Source organism: Parus major, chromosome 21, assembly GCF_001522545.3.
Source record: "Parus major isolate Abel chromosome 21, Parus_major1.1, whole genome shotgun sequence".
Lineage (NCBI taxonomy): Eukaryota > Metazoa > Chordata > Aves > Passeriformes > Paridae > Parus > Parus major.
Window position 1 is genome coordinate 228,603 of NC_031789.1, and position 17,638 is coordinate 246,240.

General features: G+C 56.2%; 2 protein-coding genes across 12 annotated transcripts in view; both read left to right on the forward strand.

The window, feature by feature from the left end:
• USP48 (ubiquitin specific peptidase 48) overlaps positions 1-11,802 on the forward strand; it is a 30,618-nt gene extending 18,816 nt beyond the window's left edge. For 4 of the 5 annotated variants that reach the window (XM_015648058.3, XM_015648062.3, XM_015648059.3 and 1 more), the window contains 12 exons: positions 2,303-2,427; positions 2,582-2,704; positions 4,556-4,617; positions 5,062-5,172; positions 5,776-5,906; positions 6,507-6,613; positions 8,404-8,508; positions 8,921-9,076; positions 9,234-9,359; positions 9,963-10,011; positions 10,135-10,161; positions 10,261-11,802. In XM_015648058.3, coding sequence (XP_015503544.1) covers positions 2,303-2,427; positions 2,582-2,704; positions 4,556-4,617; positions 5,062-5,172; positions 5,776-5,906; positions 6,507-6,613; positions 8,404-8,508; positions 8,921-9,076; positions 9,234-9,359; positions 9,963-10,011; positions 10,135-10,161; positions 10,261-10,283 — 1,145 coding nt within the window. In that variant the 3' untranslated portion in view covers positions 10,284-11,802. The remainder of the gene's footprint in view (positions 1-2,302; positions 2,428-2,581; positions 2,705-4,555; positions 4,618-5,061; positions 5,173-5,775; positions 5,907-6,506; positions 6,614-8,403; positions 8,509-8,920; positions 9,077-9,233; positions 9,360-9,962; positions 10,012-10,134; positions 10,162-10,260) is intronic. The other variant, XM_015648061.3, reaches the window with a different exon arrangement.
• Positions 11,803-12,674: 872 nt separating this feature from the next.
• Positions 12,675-17,638, forward strand: part of RAP1GAP (RAP1 GTPase activating protein) — a 7,821-nt gene continuing 2,857 nt past the window's right edge. The window contains exons 1-14 of one of the 7 annotated variants that reach the window (XM_015648076.3): positions 12,675-12,758; positions 14,117-14,285; positions 14,358-14,405; positions 14,508-14,546; positions 14,637-14,822; positions 15,456-15,550; positions 15,628-15,706; positions 15,790-15,843; positions 15,922-16,005; positions 16,084-16,184; positions 16,256-16,385; positions 16,790-16,945; positions 17,022-17,093; positions 17,178-17,264. In XM_015648076.3, the coding sequence (XP_015503562.1) occupies positions 14,367-14,405; positions 14,508-14,546; positions 14,637-14,822; positions 15,456-15,550; positions 15,628-15,706; positions 15,790-15,843; positions 15,922-16,005; positions 16,084-16,184; positions 16,256-16,385; positions 16,790-16,945; positions 17,022-17,093; positions 17,178-17,264 (1,122 nt within the window). In that variant the 5' untranslated portion in view covers positions 12,675-12,758; positions 14,117-14,285; positions 14,358-14,366. Of the gene's footprint in view, positions 12,759-13,113; positions 14,286-14,357; positions 14,406-14,507; positions 14,547-14,636; positions 14,823-15,455; positions 15,551-15,627; positions 15,707-15,789; positions 15,844-15,921; positions 16,006-16,083; positions 16,185-16,255; positions 16,386-16,789; positions 16,946-17,021; positions 17,094-17,177; positions 17,265-17,638 lie in introns of those variants that run through there. The other 6 variants (XM_015648077.3, XM_033519285.1, XM_033519288.1 and 3 more) reach the window with 6 other exon arrangements.

The window sequence follows — 17,638 nt, forward strand, 5'->3', positions numbered from 1 at the left end:
TACATTAAAACAGGATCACTCAGGCAACACCTGGGCCAGGACCACTCCTGGATATTGATTTCCCAGCCTGCTGTGCTTTGCTGTTTACGTAAGGTTTTGACCTCGTATCACTTGTTTTGCAAGTGATGCCTCATTAGCTGCAGCCTTGGCTACCCTGTTGTTTTAATCTCACTTTGTAAAGTTTGTTTTCCCAGCCATAAAACCCAGTTTTACTTAAGCTCCTGTTTGTAGGCATCAGTTTGTGGGGAGGCTCCATCTCATCTCAAACACATAAGCATAAATTAGCTGCTCTGTCCTCGGAGCTACTCAAGAGCCTGGAGTAAGGCTTGAGAAGTCTCATTTCCAAGCAGAGTGTTTAAGCACTTTGTCACGATTTTACTGTTACTCAGTGCCTTGAACCCTGCATTTCCCATTGCCTCAGGGCTGCTGCTGTTCAATGAAAGCATGGAGCAAACATTTATGGAGCCAGACACGATAAAAAATAGGCCAATAGGCCTTTGGAAAGTGTATGGTGTTAAATTGCTGGTTGATCTGTGACTTGGGGTCATAGCAGAATAAATAATACTAAATAAGGGGGCTGCTGGCAGGGCAGGTTTTGTTGTCTTGAGTTAACCTCTGATTACTCATGAAAAACAAGCGTTCCACCATGAAAAACTCCCTCTGGAGTGGATCAGACAATCTGTAGTCTTGTTCTGTGGCCTTAATTTTGTGGTGGAGGAGGTTCCTGCCTCTGGAAAAGGCAGTGCTGGATCTGGGAGGGCTGGCTGGGCTCCAGGCATGCCACCCAGGCCTTCCCTTCGCAGCTCCCTTTGCATCCCTGCTGCAGTTCCTTGCTCTCCAGTAGCTCCTGATCCCAGGGATTTTTTTTCAAGATGCCAGGTTAAGATTTGGTTGATGTCCATGCCCAAAACGTGTCCCTGGTGGGAGGGTCAGCAGTGGTCAGGTGTGTCTTCCAGATGGCAAAACACTTGTGCCCTGCACACCCAGAGCTGAGTTTTCCACCTCTTTCACTCACCCTGTTAATCTGTTTTCATTAATCATGGGATGTCAAGGCACTTACTTACACAAGCTCCCTTTTTTCCCCATCCTCCCTGGCTCTGGGCAGCATCCTGGGCCAGTCTCTGGAGCTACTTGGCCTTGTTGGATGAAGCTCAAGTGGCCAAATGCTGCATCGAGGCCCGACCTTTGTTTATTAGAGAAAAAGCAAGAGGGGAGCATTGCTATTTTTTCCTCTTCAGGGCTGGCCAAATTCCAGGCTCAGCTGGAGGGAGTCCGTGGGCCTGAGGAGCTGCTTGTCATGTTAAAAGAGCTGCTGGAGGGTGGGGAGGAAGGAGTTTCTCTCCCCTCTCTGCAGCTCTCCAGGCTACAGAAAAGCAGCTAACAAGGGACACCACAGTTGCTGTTTTCCTGTCCTCTTGCTGGTGCAGGCCCCAGCGAGGCAGGATATTCCCAAATCCAGTTCACATCCCGGTGTCACAACAGCTGCTCCTTGTGTTTCTCCCTGTGAGTCCTGGTGTGACAGATCCTGGGCACATCCTGGAGCCTTGTCCCGTTTTCCCAAGCCTGGTTTATCTGGCCAGCCTGTGTCACTTGGTGTCCCAGTGCCTGAGTGTGTCTCCTGCTTCCTGAGACAAGAGGCACAAATGGCTCCTGAAAATCCTTGTTGGGGTCTTGGAGCTACCTGAGCACCAGGATAGATAATCCTGATATCAGGATAGATAATCCTGATGGATAAATAAGGGTTCTGGGGGCAGCTGGTAAATCTTGCTTGGATGTGAACATGTAGTTATTCCCTAGAGCAGGTTTAGGGTGAAAAGTCTGCCCTTTTCACGTTTTCAGGTATTTGGGTAGGGCACTTTAAACTGTATGGAGATTCTGCAGTGAGAATTTGGGTTTTCAAGGGTGTGGAAGGCTCCTGGTTTCATGGGACACAGGGTTATTATCCTGAGGCCCAGCACATGGAGTCACCATGAGAATGTAGCTGAGGATAGCCAGGATCAGAAATCCATGCCCCTGGCTTTTCCCCACATCCCTACTTGTGTTTGATCAGCTGCTTAGGCCATGATCTTGGAAATCTAAAGGGCATTTTTATGAATTAAAGCCATATTATTATTCTCTGTCTAAAGGAAACAAGGAGGGAGCTGAAGGTGACTTTGCTGGATTTTGCTGACGTGGTGTTGTGGATCCATAAATGTGTGGATTTCTTCCCCACATTTGTTCCTTGTAATCTCTTCAATCAAGGGCTGCAAAACATCCTGGAGCATGTTGTGATCAAAGCCTTTCCTTGATTCTCTCCCTGCAGGTGACCTGTGCATCTCTGAAAACGAGCGGAGGGTGGTTTCCAGGGAGGCCTGGGACAAACTCAAGCAATATTTTCCAAAAGCCCCCGAATTCCCAAATAGCAAAGAGTGCTGTTCCCAGTGCAAGGTATTTGTGAAATACTCCCCTTTTGTTGACTGTAAATACTGGTTGTATTTCTGGTTTTCCTTTTCAATACAACCCTGTGCCATGCAGGAGAATAAAGTCACCTTTAGCAGCAGCTGGCAACGGGAGCTGGGCTGTAATTAACTGTTTCCTGCAGATTTTGGAGCGTGAAGGGGAGGAAAATGAAGCTCTGCATAAGATGATGGCCAGCGAGCAGAAGACTTCTCTCCAGAATCTGTTCCATGATAAATGCAGACCCTGCCTGGGCAGCTGGCCTCAGGTAGGGAAGGAGGGGATCAGGGAATGCAGCCAGGCTTGGGAGAGCTTTTTGTTGGCTTTAATCCCTCTCCTGCCCAGAGCAGCTGTGGCTGCCCCATCCCTGGAAGTGTCCAGGGCCAGGTTGGACGTGGTTTGGAGCACCTGGGATAGGGGAAGGTGTCCCTGCCCATGGCAGGGGAGTGGAAGGAGATCCCAAGCCAAAGCACTGGCTAAGCATTCACTCAGTTGGTGCCAGCAGAGCTCTCAGGTGTGTTGTGCTGAGCTGTGATTTCCCTGTGCTGGCACAAAGCCCTCAAGAGCTGTGGCAGTGGCTGATGTGCCAGGGGAGCTGTGGCTGGCCTCAGCTCAGGGAGGTAACAGTGGCAGTGCTGCTGTCGTGGCTGTACCTGTCCCTGGAAGGACAGAAGGAGCACAGCTGCTTCCCACAGCTCTCCATCAGCCTTCCTGTGCAGGAGGATGCTGGAACACACCTCAGCTTTGCCCCAGCACTACCTTTTCCTGTTGCTTGGGCAAAATCCAGGTGTGCTCCAGCATCCTCCTGATCCAGAAGCTCAGGGAGTTTCCCAAAATGCTGGAGCCTTCCAAAGAGCAGTGGTGGCAGTGCAAACCCTCTCCCAGCAGCTTCTCCAGGAATTCTTGGGGATTTGAGGTGCCCAGAACAAGTTGGTTCTAGTCCTCGGCTCCTGGGAGTCTCATGGTGCTGATTAATGGTTGACTCCACAATCCTGCCAAGGTGCAAGTGTCTGCCTCCATCCCTCGCTGCTCCAGCTGGGAACAAGAACTGAGGCAGCATGGATCCATGGCTTGGAACCAAGGAGACCCAAAATGGTTTAAAAGGAGTTTTCCTTTCCTGCTGAGCTGGAGAGCTCTAGGTCCTGGTAGTGGTAGTTAAGGTTGTGTCTGGCTGGATCTGCTTTTGGAGCTGGAGGATGGAAGGTTGGAGCTCAGCACTGTGGGTCAGACACAGGAGGGTCTCCACCAGCAGGGTTACATCCTTCTTTCCCTTTTTAGCCTCCTTTCCTCTTTAATTTCCTGAGGGAGCCTTGTCGAAGAGAGCTGAGGATCTCCTCAAGCCTTTGGAGTTTTCCTGATCCGAAGAAATTGAGATTTGGAGAGGAAAACAAGCAGAGTGACAAACAATCAGAAATCAAGAGATGAAGGGAAATTAAGAACTGTATATATATGTGTATATATATATGTATTGCTCAGGTGTGCCGAGTTTCCCACAGAAAGATGGGGCAAGCCTTTAAATCTGTCTTTGGGAAAGGGGTGAGGAGGAAGAAGAGCATGGAAGTAATTTTGTCACCCAACTCTTGGGGGCTGGGTGATTTCTTGTCCAGGAGCAAACAATTTAAAGGAAGACTGGGACAAAAACCCACAGATTATCCCAAAAATGCTGTCTCATTTGGTGCACAGCTGTGGTTTTGTATCCCTGCTGCTCCCAAATGGAAAAAGTTGTGGATTTTGACGCTGGAAGCAATTGAGGGGTGTTGGGGTGTTCTCACCCCATGCCTGTGGGACTGCAGGGATTCACCAGCTTCAGATGCCGAGTACCCAGCAATAGAAACAGTGCTGGGGAGTCCTGGCTGCTCCAGGGAAATGCTGTTTCCCACTGGGAATTAAAAGTAATTGGATCAAAAGCTCAAGTAACTTCATAATAAACACCAGATTAGCAAAGGCAGTGCTTAGTACCTGATCCCAAATTATTTTCCTTGGCTTTCACAGCCCACTTGGATGGAGTTGTCATGGTAAAGCAGCACTGAGGTCTTGATGGGAGCGAGTGCTGCTGAAAAACCGAACAGTCATTGTTGGGTTCATTAAAAAGATCCTTTTTCCTCCTCTTTTTCCCCAGGAGACAGATGAGCTGTATATTGTTTCACAGTTCTTTGTAGAAGAATGGAGGAAATTTGTCAGGTAACTTGGGTGGAGGGTTTTGGTGCTTTTTATCTCTTGTTTTGGGGGCTGTAGATAATATTTTGCTTCTGACTCCCAGCACAGTGAGCTCATGGAAACAATGAAGCTGATTTTTGCAGGACTTGTATAAATTGTAATAGAGTGTGAGACACTGAATTTCCTTGTTTGCTGTGTGTTAACCAGATGGTCAGATTAGCTGGTAACCTGATTAGTTTTTTCATCTGTCTGGAGCTGTGTCCCAAAGGTCACTGCTCGGGCTGGAGATGGAAATCTCTGCTGGACAGAGTCATTCTGCATCACAGAGGAACACAGATCTCATTTCCTCATCACTAGTAGTTACTATTCCTTGTTGGAATGCCTTGTGTAAATACTCACCTGTGCTTTCTTCCTGAGGAGCTGTGGGGATGCTGGTGGGATAACCTGATGCAGCTTTCCCTGTTGCAGGAGGCCGACACGCTGCAGCCCCGTGTCCTCCATAGCCAACAGCGTCCTGCTCTGTCCTCACGGGGGGCTCATGTTCACCTTCGCTTCCATGACCAAAGAAGACTCCAAACAGTGAGTTTCTTCCCTTCACACCCTTTCCTTCTGCCAGGAGCCTCGGGAGAACATTCCCAAAGGAATATTCTTGCTGCTGAGCCACAGCAAGATGAGGAGTAATCCTTTCCCTGAAAATCAACGTTGAGGCTTTCTCAGAGCCACCTCTGCCTTCCTGCAAGGCAAGACTTAAACTGCCCAGGGATGCTTTGTGAGGAACAAAGAGCTTCCTTCAGCTTGGTTTGTTCCTGACCATCGCCACCCTGGATTTGGCCAGGACACAGAAAAATCCTGCTTCTTTACAATGTGCTTTCTGTGAGCCTTTGCTGCCAGAGTGCTGGCTGCAGGGCTGGACTTCATGCTCCATAGCCTTGCTTCTGCAGTGATGCAGCACTAAAAGCAGGAAATCTTCCACTCCTTTCCTCCTCCATCCCCTCCTCCGGCACGATGGGAGCACAGCAGTGTCACTGATGACAGGCTGCTCTGCTCTGGGTGTAGCTGGCTTCTGGGTGGATTTTGCATTTCTTTCTTTGGCAGACCAACAAGCCAAAGAGGAAGGGTTTCCTGGGAGTCTAGGGCTTGGCTTTTCCATGTCATAAAGCACCTGCCTGTTCCTTTGCACAGTATAGCTCTGATATGGCCCAGTGAGTGGGAGAGGATCCAAAAACTCTTTGTTGTGGATCACATCATCAAAATCACCCGGACACAGGCAGCTGGGACCGGCCCTGAGGGCGCCTGCTACACCTCTGAGCCCCGTGAGTGACCCCTGCTCCTGGGGATGGAGACTGCTAGGGTGTCAGTGGGAAACAGAGCTTGGCAGATTCCCCCCCAGCAATGCTGTGTCCAGCTCTTCAGCACAGGAAGGCTGTGGAGCCACTGGAGAGAGCCCAGAGGAGCCCATGGAGCCAGGCTGGGACAGCTGGGGGTGCTTACCTGGAGAAGAGAAGGCTCCAGGGAGAGCTCAGAGCCCCTTCCAGGGCCTGAAGGGGCTCCAGGAGAGCTGGAGAGGGACTGGGGACAAGGGATGGAGGGACAAGACAGGGGGAATGGTTTCCACTGCCAGAGGGCAGGGTTAGGTGGGATATTGCAGAGAAACTCTTGGCTGTAAGGATGGTAAGGCCCTGGCACAGTTTGCCCAGAGAAGCCGATCCCTGGAAGTGTCCAAGGCCTGGAGCAGCCCAGGATAGTGGAAGGTGTCCCTGCCCCTGGCAGGGAACAGGATGAGATCCTAAAGGTCTCTTCTATCCCAGAGCACTCTGGGATTTGATGTGAGTCACTCTCAGTTAGCAGTGGGAGGTGCTGGGGTCTCTGAGGAGCTGGAGGAATTAAATGTTTTTGCCTTGATGTTTGCCCAGAGCTGTGCCCTGAGTGCCGGGAAGGGCTCCTGTGCCAGCAGCAGCGTGACCTGCGTGAGTACACCCAGGCCACCATCTACATCCACAAAGTGGTGGATAACAAAAAGGTGAGGACTCTCCCCACCCCTGCTCAGCCTGGCTCCAGGCACCCCAGAAATGCCCCGAGAGGGCTGTCACAGCTCCCATGTCCCCAGGGCTGGTGGGACCCTGCTGGTCTGTGCTGGTGGTGAGGGCAGAAATCTGGGCAGCTTTGGCAAAACCAGCGAATTGGGACATTCTGGCTCTGAAAATTCCATCTCCTCCAGGCTTCCTTTTGCCAAACCAAATCCTCTGTGTTTTCAGGGATGCTCCCAGCTGTTTTCTGTCTTAGCTGTGTTCCCAGGCTCTACCTGCTCTCCTCCCCCTCCAATATTTGTCATTTCCTTTCTTCTTGCTCAAGTGACATTTTTATTCTTGGATGGAGATGAGCTCTTCCCCTCGGTGCTGGTGAGACAGTGAACTTGGAGATGGTTCTCAGGATCCCCAAAGTTGTGAATTTTGTTTCTACTGATCTTAAGTGTCAGGATCAGCTCTAGAACTGGTTTTCCAAGTAGCCAAAGCTGCTTCTGTTAAACCCCCCTCCTTAGGGCTCTTAAGAAGGGTGCCAAGGGTGGGCAGGCTCGGATGAAGACAATCTCTTCACCTTTGGAGTGTGGGGTGGGATTTTTCTGGCCTTGACTTGATTTCCACGTCCCTGCCAATCCCAGGGAGGCGCTAGAAGCCGGGGAACCACAGGGAGCTGGAGGCTGGATGCGTTCCTGCCTGGGTTGTGAGATGTGGATCACGCAGCACCGTCTGGAGCCATCAGCCACGGGCTTTCAGCCTGAATCCCTCTTGGCTCTGCTGCACAAGAGGGTTGGGTGTTGTGTTTTTCTGGCACTGGACAGGGCTGTGCTCACATGTGTGGCTGGCAAAAAAACAGGGAGCTATTCTTTGTGGAGCAGCTGGAGCTGGAGAGAGGGGGTGCAAACGTGCCCACGAGATCCCCCAGTAACAGGGCAGCCTCGGCAGGATGGGGAGCAGCAGGAATGCTGGCCAGGATCACTGCTGGCAGCACTGGGAGCCACTGTGCCCTTCCTGCTGGGCTTTGCAAAATCAAGGAGTGTTTCCCAGCCCCTCACCCCTTTTCCTCCTTCCTCTGCACCCCCTGGTTCTTTCTTGGGGTGAATGGTGCTGCACAGGGAAGCCTCATCCAGATAAAATCATTGCAAGGTGGCACTGCTGGAATTCAGAGGGCTCTGGGGAATGTTGAGGGGCTGGAATTGCATCATTAATTGTAAATACATTGATGGAGAAGAGAGCTCTTGGCATCCTGGGCTCCTGCAAAGCAGTTCCAGCCACAGTGTAACTGGGAATTCACATCCAGGCAAATCCATGCCTGGAGTGACTTTCACTGGCCTGAACAACTTTTTATTTTTGTACTTGTGTAAATTATTTAGATTCCATTTACTTAGATCCTCCAGCCCCATAAGTAATAGTGCTGCGTGTCCCTGCCAGGCTGCTGCAGGGGCAGATAAATGTCTTAATTCACAGAAAATGCTTTCTCTGTGTTGAGGCTTTTGTAATACACTTAGACCAAGCAGCTGATGGGGCAGGAATCAGTCCAGGTCCCAGGAGACTTCCCTTTGCCTGGAGAGGAGGGCAGGAAGCACCTGCAATTCCACAGAGGGGGATTCCTGAGCTGAATCCCACTGAGGTTCCACACAGCTGGGGAGGGTGGGGGAGCCTCTGCAGAGCTCGTGGAGCAGCTCCTGGGGTTGTTCCTGGGCTCTCTGGATGGAGGTGGCACCTGGAAGTCCATGCTGGGACAGGCCACGTGCGTGCTGCTGGTTACGGAGAATGATTTTTATGGCTCCAGGTAATGAAGGACGCGGCTCCAGAGCTGAACGTGAGCAGCTCAGAAGCTGAAGAGGAAAGGGAGGAAAACAAGCCAGAGGGGGAGCAAGATCCTGATTTTAACCAGGTAGAAATGAAAAATCCCATCAGGTTCCTTGATTTTTGTATCCTCTTGAGTCAGCACGATGGGATCGCCCATCCTCCTCCTCTGCATCTCACTGGCAGCGGAAAATTATCTTAAATTGTCATTTGACTTGTGAAACCACACCAGTGCTGGGTTTGGAGAGATTAAAGATGGATAAGGATTCATGTGCATGTGGAAATCTGCCCCACGTTGTCATTAGGACTAGGAATGAGGTTTGAAGGCAAATCCTTTGTTCGTCTCCACACTTGCATGCTTCAATTGGCTTTCCAAGGGGTTTTCCATCGCTTCCTGCCTCCCCTCGCGTGACCCACTGGCCCCAAACCCTCTCTGGGATCTGGGAAGGTTGTGTTGATCCCTAAACAACTCCACTCCTTGTTGTTTGCCTCGTCTCCAGGCCAACGGCAGCGCCAAACGCCAGAAGCTCTCCCACCAGAGCTACATCACTTACCAAAAACAGGGAATCAGGAGGAGCACGCGGCACCGCAAGGTCCGGGGGGAGAAAGCGCTGCTTGTGTCAGCCAACCAGACCCTGAAAGAGCTGAAAATCCAGGTGAGGCCGGCTCTCCTGCCAGGAACGAGGCAGAAAACACAAAGTGGGGGTTTGGGGGGCAGGGGAAGGGTGTGGCTGCCCCGGGAGCTGGGGCAGGAGCAGGAGCTGGGGCAGGGGCTGGCGCGGTTCCTGGCGTCAGCCGTCCGTGTGTCCCCAGATCATGCACGCCTTCTCCGTGGCCCCCTTCGACCAGAACCTGTCCCTGGATGGGAAGATCCTGAGCGATGACACGGCCACGCTGGGCAGCCTGGGAGTGATCCCCGAGTCCGTCATCCTGCTCAAGGTACTGGGAGCAGAGCCAGGAGGGGAACGGGGGTTCTGTGTGGAAATGGGGACACGTGGAACGAGCTCCTTGGAGAGGAATCCTTAATTTCTTCTGTCTTAGGGAAGGAAAATCCTTACTGTTTTTTGTTTTGGAAAAGAAAAATCCTTATTTTGTTTTAGAGGAGGAATAGTCTTAGGTGTTGAGGGGCTTTTTTTGGTTTTGTTTTTTGTTCTGGAGGAGGAAAATCCTTAATTTTTTGTTTAGGAAGAGGAATATCCTTTTGTTTTGTTTTGGAGGAGGAAAAGCCTTAATTTTTTTATGTTAGGGGAGGAAAATCCTCATTGTTTTTGATTTGGAGGAGGAGGAGAATCCTTAATTTTATTTGTTTTGGAGGAGGTAATTCCTTTTTATCTTTGTTTTGGAAGAGAAAACCTCCCTTTTTTTTATTTCCAAGAGTGCTTTGTAGCTGATTTGGCTGGTGAGCTCTGTGGGTACAACCCAAAAACGACTGAATTAGGGAGTGAGTCCTGCCATGGAGTTGGCAGTGTTTGGGCAGGAGGGCTGTTCCTGTTCCCCCTGACCCCTGCCCTTGTTAATCCCCTGCTCCAATGTCCTTTCCAGGCTGATGAGCCCATTGCAGATTATGCAGCCATGGATGATGTTATGCAAGGTGAGAGGGGTGGGGAAGGATTTGGGTTGGGAAGGTGGAAAATGGGGATTGTGACACTTCCTTGTCACCACCTGTGGAATCCTCAGAGTGACTTCTAATGCCTTCCTTCCTTTTCCATCCCAGTTTGTATGCCTGAAGAGGGATTTAAAGGTGAGTCCAGGTGTTCTGCCCCCTTTTGTATCCCCTCACGTGAATTCCAGCCCATTCCCATTTCCCTGCTCATCTGCTGGTGGTGTCTTTCCTTCCCAGGGACTGGTTTACTTGGCCACTGATGGTTTTCCAAGAGGAGCGACCAGAGGGGAAGAGGATTTGTCACATGGTAGGGCATTAAAAGAATAAAAACAGGTGGATACAGTACTTTTTGACTCTTCCAGAAGGCAAAAGTCCATCATGAGACGTTTGCTCCCCAAAAAACAAAACAAATGCCTTATGTCAAAGCAGATTGCACTGAAGGACATCCTGCTTCAGGACAGCGTTCCTGGGTTTATTTAATAGAGAACAGGAGGGTTGGGAAGCTGAGCAGCAGTTGGTGTGTTTGGGGTGAGGGGTGGCCCCAAGCCTGGCCACAAAGGGCTCCAGTAGATCCAGACCACCCTGATCATTCTTTAATGACTCTTTAGGATAATCCTGTCTTTGATCCACTCTTATGCTTTCAGTCCATGTACTGTACTGTGGGAGTACAGGAGTTGTGACTTGCTGAGGGATGTCTGGCGCTTTCAGACACAAAACTTCATTTTCTTAGCCTGAAATGGAAGCTGGGCTCTGCCTCCCAAAGCCTCCCAGTGACTGGGAGCTGCCCCCTCTGCCCTCATTTCCACACCTTGGACAATCCACCTGGGCTCTGGGAACTGTGGGCTTTTTTAGAAATGTGGGATATTTTAATGACTCTGGAGAACATTTTCCTCCAGTCTGGCGCTGCTGGGAGCGTTCCTGGCTCAGGGCAGTCAGAGCTGGGGAGGGGTGCAGGTGCCTGCCGTGTTTCCCATGGCAAGAGGTTTTCTTACTCCTCTCTCCTCATTTTTCAGCAATGCACTAAATTTTTATTTTTTTTATTTTTAATCTCCCAGCAAAGTTTTCTCCCCATTAATATTTAGCAGGAAGGAGTATCCCACTTCCAGACTGATCCACACCGAGCACTGCCGAGGGATCTCTGATAAAGAGATCCTCTTCCTCTCCAACCTTTTCCTTCGTTTCCACAGAAAAACACAATCCAGAGAACACATCAGTTTTACTTTTTCAAGGTTTGCAGGAATTTGGGGTGCAAGAAGAGAGTGGGGGCCACAAATTCCATCCCCAAAGCCCCACTGGTTTTGATTTCCAGTGTTTTTATGCTAAGAATTCCAGCTTCTCTTTGCCCAGTGCCTTCCTCCCTTGTCCCTGCCGGGTTTGGGGGTGAAGCAGCAGCATTTGAGGGGCTCTGACTTTCCTAAAAAGTGATTTTTATGGGTAGTTTGAACCCGTGGATTCTTTCCCAAGGTATAGACATGGCAAATTCCATTGCCAAAGCCACAGGAGGCTTTTCTTCCCAACCTGAAGCACTCGCTTGTGTACATATTCCTTGGAAATTCCATCTTTTCAAGTTGCTGTTAATTTTTTTAATGTTATATATTAAAAAGTCTCTTCCTTGAGCTGACACTGTTGTGGGAAGGAATGCCATGGGGTGTTCCAGGGCTGAGGCGGTTCCGGCAGTGCCGGGTCCTCTGGAGGATGCAGATACAAGGTGTGAGCCAAGGCCCCATTCCTGTTTTGTCTGTTATTTGCAAATATTATCAGATTAAAGTTGTCACTGGAGCTGTGGCAGCCTCTTTACAGTGTGGACATGTGGGCTGAGGGTGTTGGAGCAAGGTGGATGTGATTATCCCATAAATCCCACTTGGAGCTGTCCCCAAAAGGAGAGTGGGCACTGCAGGGTGGGGTGGGAGCAAGAGGGACCCTGCTGGAGCAGAAATTCCCCCTCCTTTGCACCGGGAGGGAACAGGTTCTGTGGAGCTCGGGCACTACATTTGGTGGCCCTGGCCCTGTCACCCCCACCCCTGTCCCCTCCTCGTGTGTCCCTGGGGGGAGGCTCTGGGGGATGGGGGTGCCAGGGAGGGCATGAGAGAGGGGAGGGGGGGTAGGAGCAGGGGGGCTGCGGGTGGGGGTCCCAGCTGTGGATGGGGGCCACCCTGGAGGTGAGAGAAGAAGGGTTAAGGATGAGGAGTTACCAGGACTGGGAAGTTACAGGTAAGGGGGTTCCTGGGGTACCAGGGATGGAGGTATGGGAGGGGACAGGGATGAGGGGCCCCGAGTTCCAGGGATGGGGGTTAGGGGTGAATGGGGTCTGCCGAGAGCCAGGGCTGGGAAGGAGGGAAGGGGGGAGCCAGCTCTGGGTGCCAGGGAGATGCGGGGGGGGAACCCCATGAGCCGAATTAGTGGGGAGATGTGGGAGATGTGCCCCATCAGGGCAGGGCAGCACCCGGGTACCAACCGCAGGTGGGGGCTGGAGCTGTCTGCGGGACCCGCGGCTCTGCGGGGACCCCCGGGGGGTGACACCAGGGACGGGGGGGATCCCCAGCTCCGGATCTCAGTTGCCGGTGCCCGCGGCCGCTCCCCGGTGCGGTGCCCGGTTCCCGGTACCGGTGCCCGGTCCCGCCGCCCCCGGTCCCGCCGCCCCGCCCCGCCGCACGTGACGCTGCGCGGTGGCAGCGAGCGCCGGGCCCCGCTCGGCTCCGCTCGGTACCGGCCCCGCTCCGGGACCGCCGCCCCCGGTAAGTGCCGCCCTGCGGGGCCCGGGCACCGCGCTCCCCCCGGACACAGCCCTCTGGGGATGTCCCCTCGTCCCCAGCGCAGCACCGGGGGGTCCGTCCGCCCGTGACCTTCACCGCTGCCGGTACCGGGGGAGGGGATGGGGGGGGAAGATGCTCCGGGCCTGGGGAAAAAGACCCGGGTTGGGGGAGGGAGGGGGGAGTCCCCCATTGCCCCTCAGCCGGTCCCCCCCAAATGTCTTCTCCATGATTACCCCTATAACTTGCCCCCCCCCCCCAAACCTGCCCCCCTCTTCTGCCCCCCATCATCTGCTCCCCCCGTCTCAGTGTCCCCAGTCTGACTCCCGTGTCACCCCAAACCAAATCTCCCCCTCCCCAACCCCCCAGTCTGGCCCCCACATTTAGAACCTCTCCCCCCCCCGGTGCTCCCCCACCCTCCCGGGACAGACCCCGCCTTGGATGCCGGGGGGTGTGGGGAGCGATGGGGGAGCCCCCCCAGGGCCGCCCCCAGCCCGGCGGGGTCACGCTGCGGCCCAGGGAAGGGTCGCGACTGCACGGGGACGGGTGGCAATGTCGCATTGGCACGGGGACCCCGGCGGGTCGCACTGGCACGGGGACGGGTCGCACCTGCAGCGGGGCTGTGCTTGGCTGTGCCTGTGTTTGCACCAGCGCCGTGTTTGCCCAGGGACGGCTCACACCTGCACCGGGGCTGTCTTTGCACAGGAACGGGGCGCGTTTGCACCGGTGCCGTGTTTGCTCAGGGACGGTGACATTTGCACGAGGGTCCCTTTTGCACCAGGGACACACTCGCGCGTCATTGTGTTTGCACAGGGCCGGGTCACATTTGCACCGGGGTGTGTTTGATGGGGACAGTGCCATTTGCATGGGGACGGTGGCGTTTGCACGAGAATGCTCACATTGCCACAGAGAGAGCGACATTTGCACGGGGCTGGTGACACTGGCGTGGGGCCGGTGACACTGGCACGGCAATGATCGTACTTGCACGGGGACAGACCCTGGGCACGGGGCTGGTGGCACCGGCTCGGGGTCAGTGACACTTTCATGGGGAGGGTGGCACTGGCGCAGGGTCGGTGACACTGGCGCGGTCACGATCACATCTCACGGGGTCGGTGGCACTTGGGGTCGGTGACACTTGGGGTCGGTGACACTTGGGGTCGGTGACACTTTTGCGGGGTCCCGGCGCTGTCCGTGGTGCTGCCCCGCGCCGCCGCCTCCCGCCGGCAGAGGGCGCCCTTGGGGGCGGGGTTGGGTCTGGGGGGTCTCAGTGCCCCCAGGTTGGGTCTGGGGGGTCTCAGTGCCCCCATGGGGTGACCCCGCTCCGCTGGCCCTGGCACCGGCAGGGTGACACCTGGCTCGCTGCCATCAGCTGGCTCCAGGGCTGCTGGCCGGGCATCCTGGAGAGGGGCTGTGGGGGAGCTCTCCTCTCCCCCAGGAAGCGCCATGGGCCCCCCTGGACCCCCGCACACCACCTAGACTCGTCTCCAGCCAGCAGCACGTCCCAACCCCGAGGTAAGCACCCATGGACTCCCCCCACCCACCCCAAGGCAGGGAGACAGACACCCACAGCCCCTCTCTCCCCAGAGCAGCAGGATGGCCCAGCAGCGCCATGCCATCCCCCCGCCACTCAAGGTAGGTGTTGGGGTGGGGGCACCCGTGGGGTGCCACCATGGGCATGGCCCATCCTACCACCCATGGGTGCGAGCGTGGCTGTCACCACCCCTTGCCTTGCAGACGGAGGAGGACTACATCCCCTACCCCAGCGTGCATGAGGTAGAGCACCCACCCCTCTCCAGGGGCGGTGGCTGGGTGGGTGGGCTGGTGGCTGGGTGCCCAAAGCACCCACCATGGCTGTGGGCGCAGGTGCTGGGCCGGGAGGGGCCGTTCCCCCTCATCCTCCTGCCACAGTTCGGGGGTTACTGGATTGAGGGCACCAACCACCAGCTGAGCGGGGCCCCTGAATCGCCCCCCACTCCGGCACCCGGCACCCGGACAAAGCTGGAGGGCAACCACACGGCCAAGATCTACCGCAAGCACTTCCTGGGCAAGGTGAGGCCCAGCACCCAAGGGTGCTGCAGGTGTGGGGTCTGGGGTGGGGGGGATATCCCATGGCTGTGGATGGGCAGGAGCATGGAGACCACGTGAACTCAGGTGTTCATGGATGGAGGTGTGGTGTCCATGGGAATGGGAGCCCCATGGATGGGTGCTCATGGATGCTCGTGGATGTGGGTGCGTGTATCCGTGGATATGGGAGCCCTATGGGTGATGGAAACGTGTGCTCATGGACGTAGCCCTGGGCACGACTGCCCCATGAGAAGGGTGCGTGGGGTGGCTTCTCCATGGGAATGGAAGGACATGGACACCTCATAAACACACGTGCTTTGGCACGTGGCTGCTTGTGGACATGGGTGCTCCATGGGGTGGGTGGTCAAGGAGGGTGTTGGGTCTCCACGGGCAGGAGAGCCCCTGGCATGGTGCCCACAGACATGGGTTCCCCATAGGTTTGCATGGACTCGGGGCTCCATAGGTTTGTGTGTCCAGAGGACCTGGACGCCCCAAGGCGTGTGTGGCTCCCCGAGTGTGGGTGCCCCATAGGTGGTACCTGTGGGTACAGGTGCTCATGGGCCCGGGTGTCCCACGGCATGAGCGCCATGGCCATGGCTGCTTGGCTCCTTCCCACAGGAGCACTTCAATTACTACTCCCTGGACCCGGCGCTGGGACACCTCGTCTTCTCCCTCAAGTACGACGAGCAGGAGCACCTCCACCTGCTGCTGCGGTGAGCAGGGTGTGGGAGGCACCCGTGGGAGCTGCCGGGGGTGGGGGGGGCCCCCTGACCCCCTCCTTGCTCCGCAGCACCCGTGCCCGCACCCTGCATGATGTGGTGCCCATCTCCTGCCTGGCCGAGTTCCCCAACGTGGTGCAGATGGCCAAGGTGGGTGCGACCCCCCCTCCCAGCAGCACCCATGGGTGCCCCCCAGCCCCAGCCCCCCTCAGCATCACCCCTCCCTCCCACAGCTGGTGTGTGAGGACGTGAACGTGGATCGCTTCTACCCTGTGCTCTATCCCAAGGTGAACGGGATGCAGGGAGGGGGCACGTGGGCACCCAAGGGTGCCCCTCCCCAGCTTCTGACGCCCCCCACCCCGCAGGCATCCCGCCTCATCCTCGCCTTTGACGAGCACGTGCTCAGCAACCACTTCAAATTTGGGGTCATCTACCAAAAACTGGGGCAGGTATGGGGTGGGGTCGGTGGGGGTTTGGGTGGGGGGATCCCTGGGTGGGTGCTGGCACCCATCCCCACCCCGCTGCAGACCTCCGAGGAGGAGCTTTTCGGCACCACGGAGGAGAGCCCGGCCTTCGCCGAATTCCTCGAGGTCCTGGGTCAGCGGGTGCAGCTGCGGGACTTCAAGGGGTGCGTGAGGGGACGCTGGGGGGGAGGACCCACAGGGTCAGGGTGCCCGTCTCACCCAGCCACCCACGCAGGTTCCGAGGGGGGCTGGATGTGACCCACGGACAGACAGGCAGCGAGTCGGTCTATTGCCACTTCCGTGACAAGGAGATCATGTTCCACGTCTCCACCAAACTGCCCTACACCGAGGGGGATGCCCAGCAGGTGGGCACCCATGGGCGCTGGGGGGGTGAAAGGAGGGGGAACAGGGGGGACACTTGTGTGCTTGAGAGCAGGGGGCTGGAGGTGGTCCTGGTGCTGTTGGGGCTTTGGGGATGTCCCACGGAATGGAGGGGACTCCTGGGACATCCGTGGGTGGTGGTGGACATCCGTGGGGCTCGGGAGGTGGCAGGGCACTCATGGGCGTGGGGACACATCTTTGGGATGCAGAGGACTGGTAAGGCACCTATGGGTGCCGGGGGGAGCTGTGGGATGCAGGGGGCTGGTGGAGCATCTGTGGGTGCTGGGGTGCACCTATGGGGCACAGGGGCTTTCGTTGCCCCCGGTGTGACCACCCTCTGTCCCTCGTGTCCTGCTGTGTGCCCCCACGTCCCTCCGCATCCCCACAGCTGCAGCGGAAGCGTCACATCGGCAACGACATCGTGGCCATCGTCTTCCAGGACGAGAACACACCGTTCGTCCCCGACATGATCGCCTCCAACTTCCTCCACGCCTTCGTGGTGGTGCAGCTGGAGCAGGGGGGCTCCCAGGGCCCCCTCTACAAGGTACCCTCCCGTGCCTCAGTGTCCCCGTCCCCATGGGGGCCCCACATCCGCCCCGTCACCCCCACACCCGCCGCAGGTCTCTGTCACCGCCCGTGACGACGTGCCCTTCTTCGGCCCGCCGCTGCCCGACCCCGCCGTCTTCAGGAAGGTGAGAGCCCTTGGGAGCCCCCCGGGGGTCCCTGGTGACACCGAGCCGGCCACGCACCCACCCAGGACCGCCCCCACTCCGCAGGGCCCCGAGTTCCAGGAGTTCCTGCTGACCAAGCTCATCAACGCCGAGTACGCCTGTTACCGAGCAGAGAAGTTCGCCAAGCTGGAGGTGCGGGCAGGGGGTGCGGGATGGGCAGGGGGTGCTGGGGGGCGCCCAGAGGGGCTGGGCAAGGCGTGGGGCACGACACCAGGCTGTGGATGTGGGGGCCGAGCCCACGGTGGGACCTGTGCAGACGGATCGGCCGTGGGTGGGCAGGGGCCGGGTCCCCCTCTGGGTGCCCGGGGTAGGGGCGGCGGAGCGGTGGGGAGGGGGCTGCGAGGGGAGTCCCCAGGGCCTGCAGCGCTGCAGGGTGGGGGTCCCGTGTGGGGGTCCCGTGTGCGTGTCCCGTGTGCTGCGGGATGGGTGCGGGGCTGGGAGCGGGGCTGGGTGCGGGATTGGGAGCGGGGATGGGAGCGGGGATGGGAGCGGGGATGGGAGCGGGG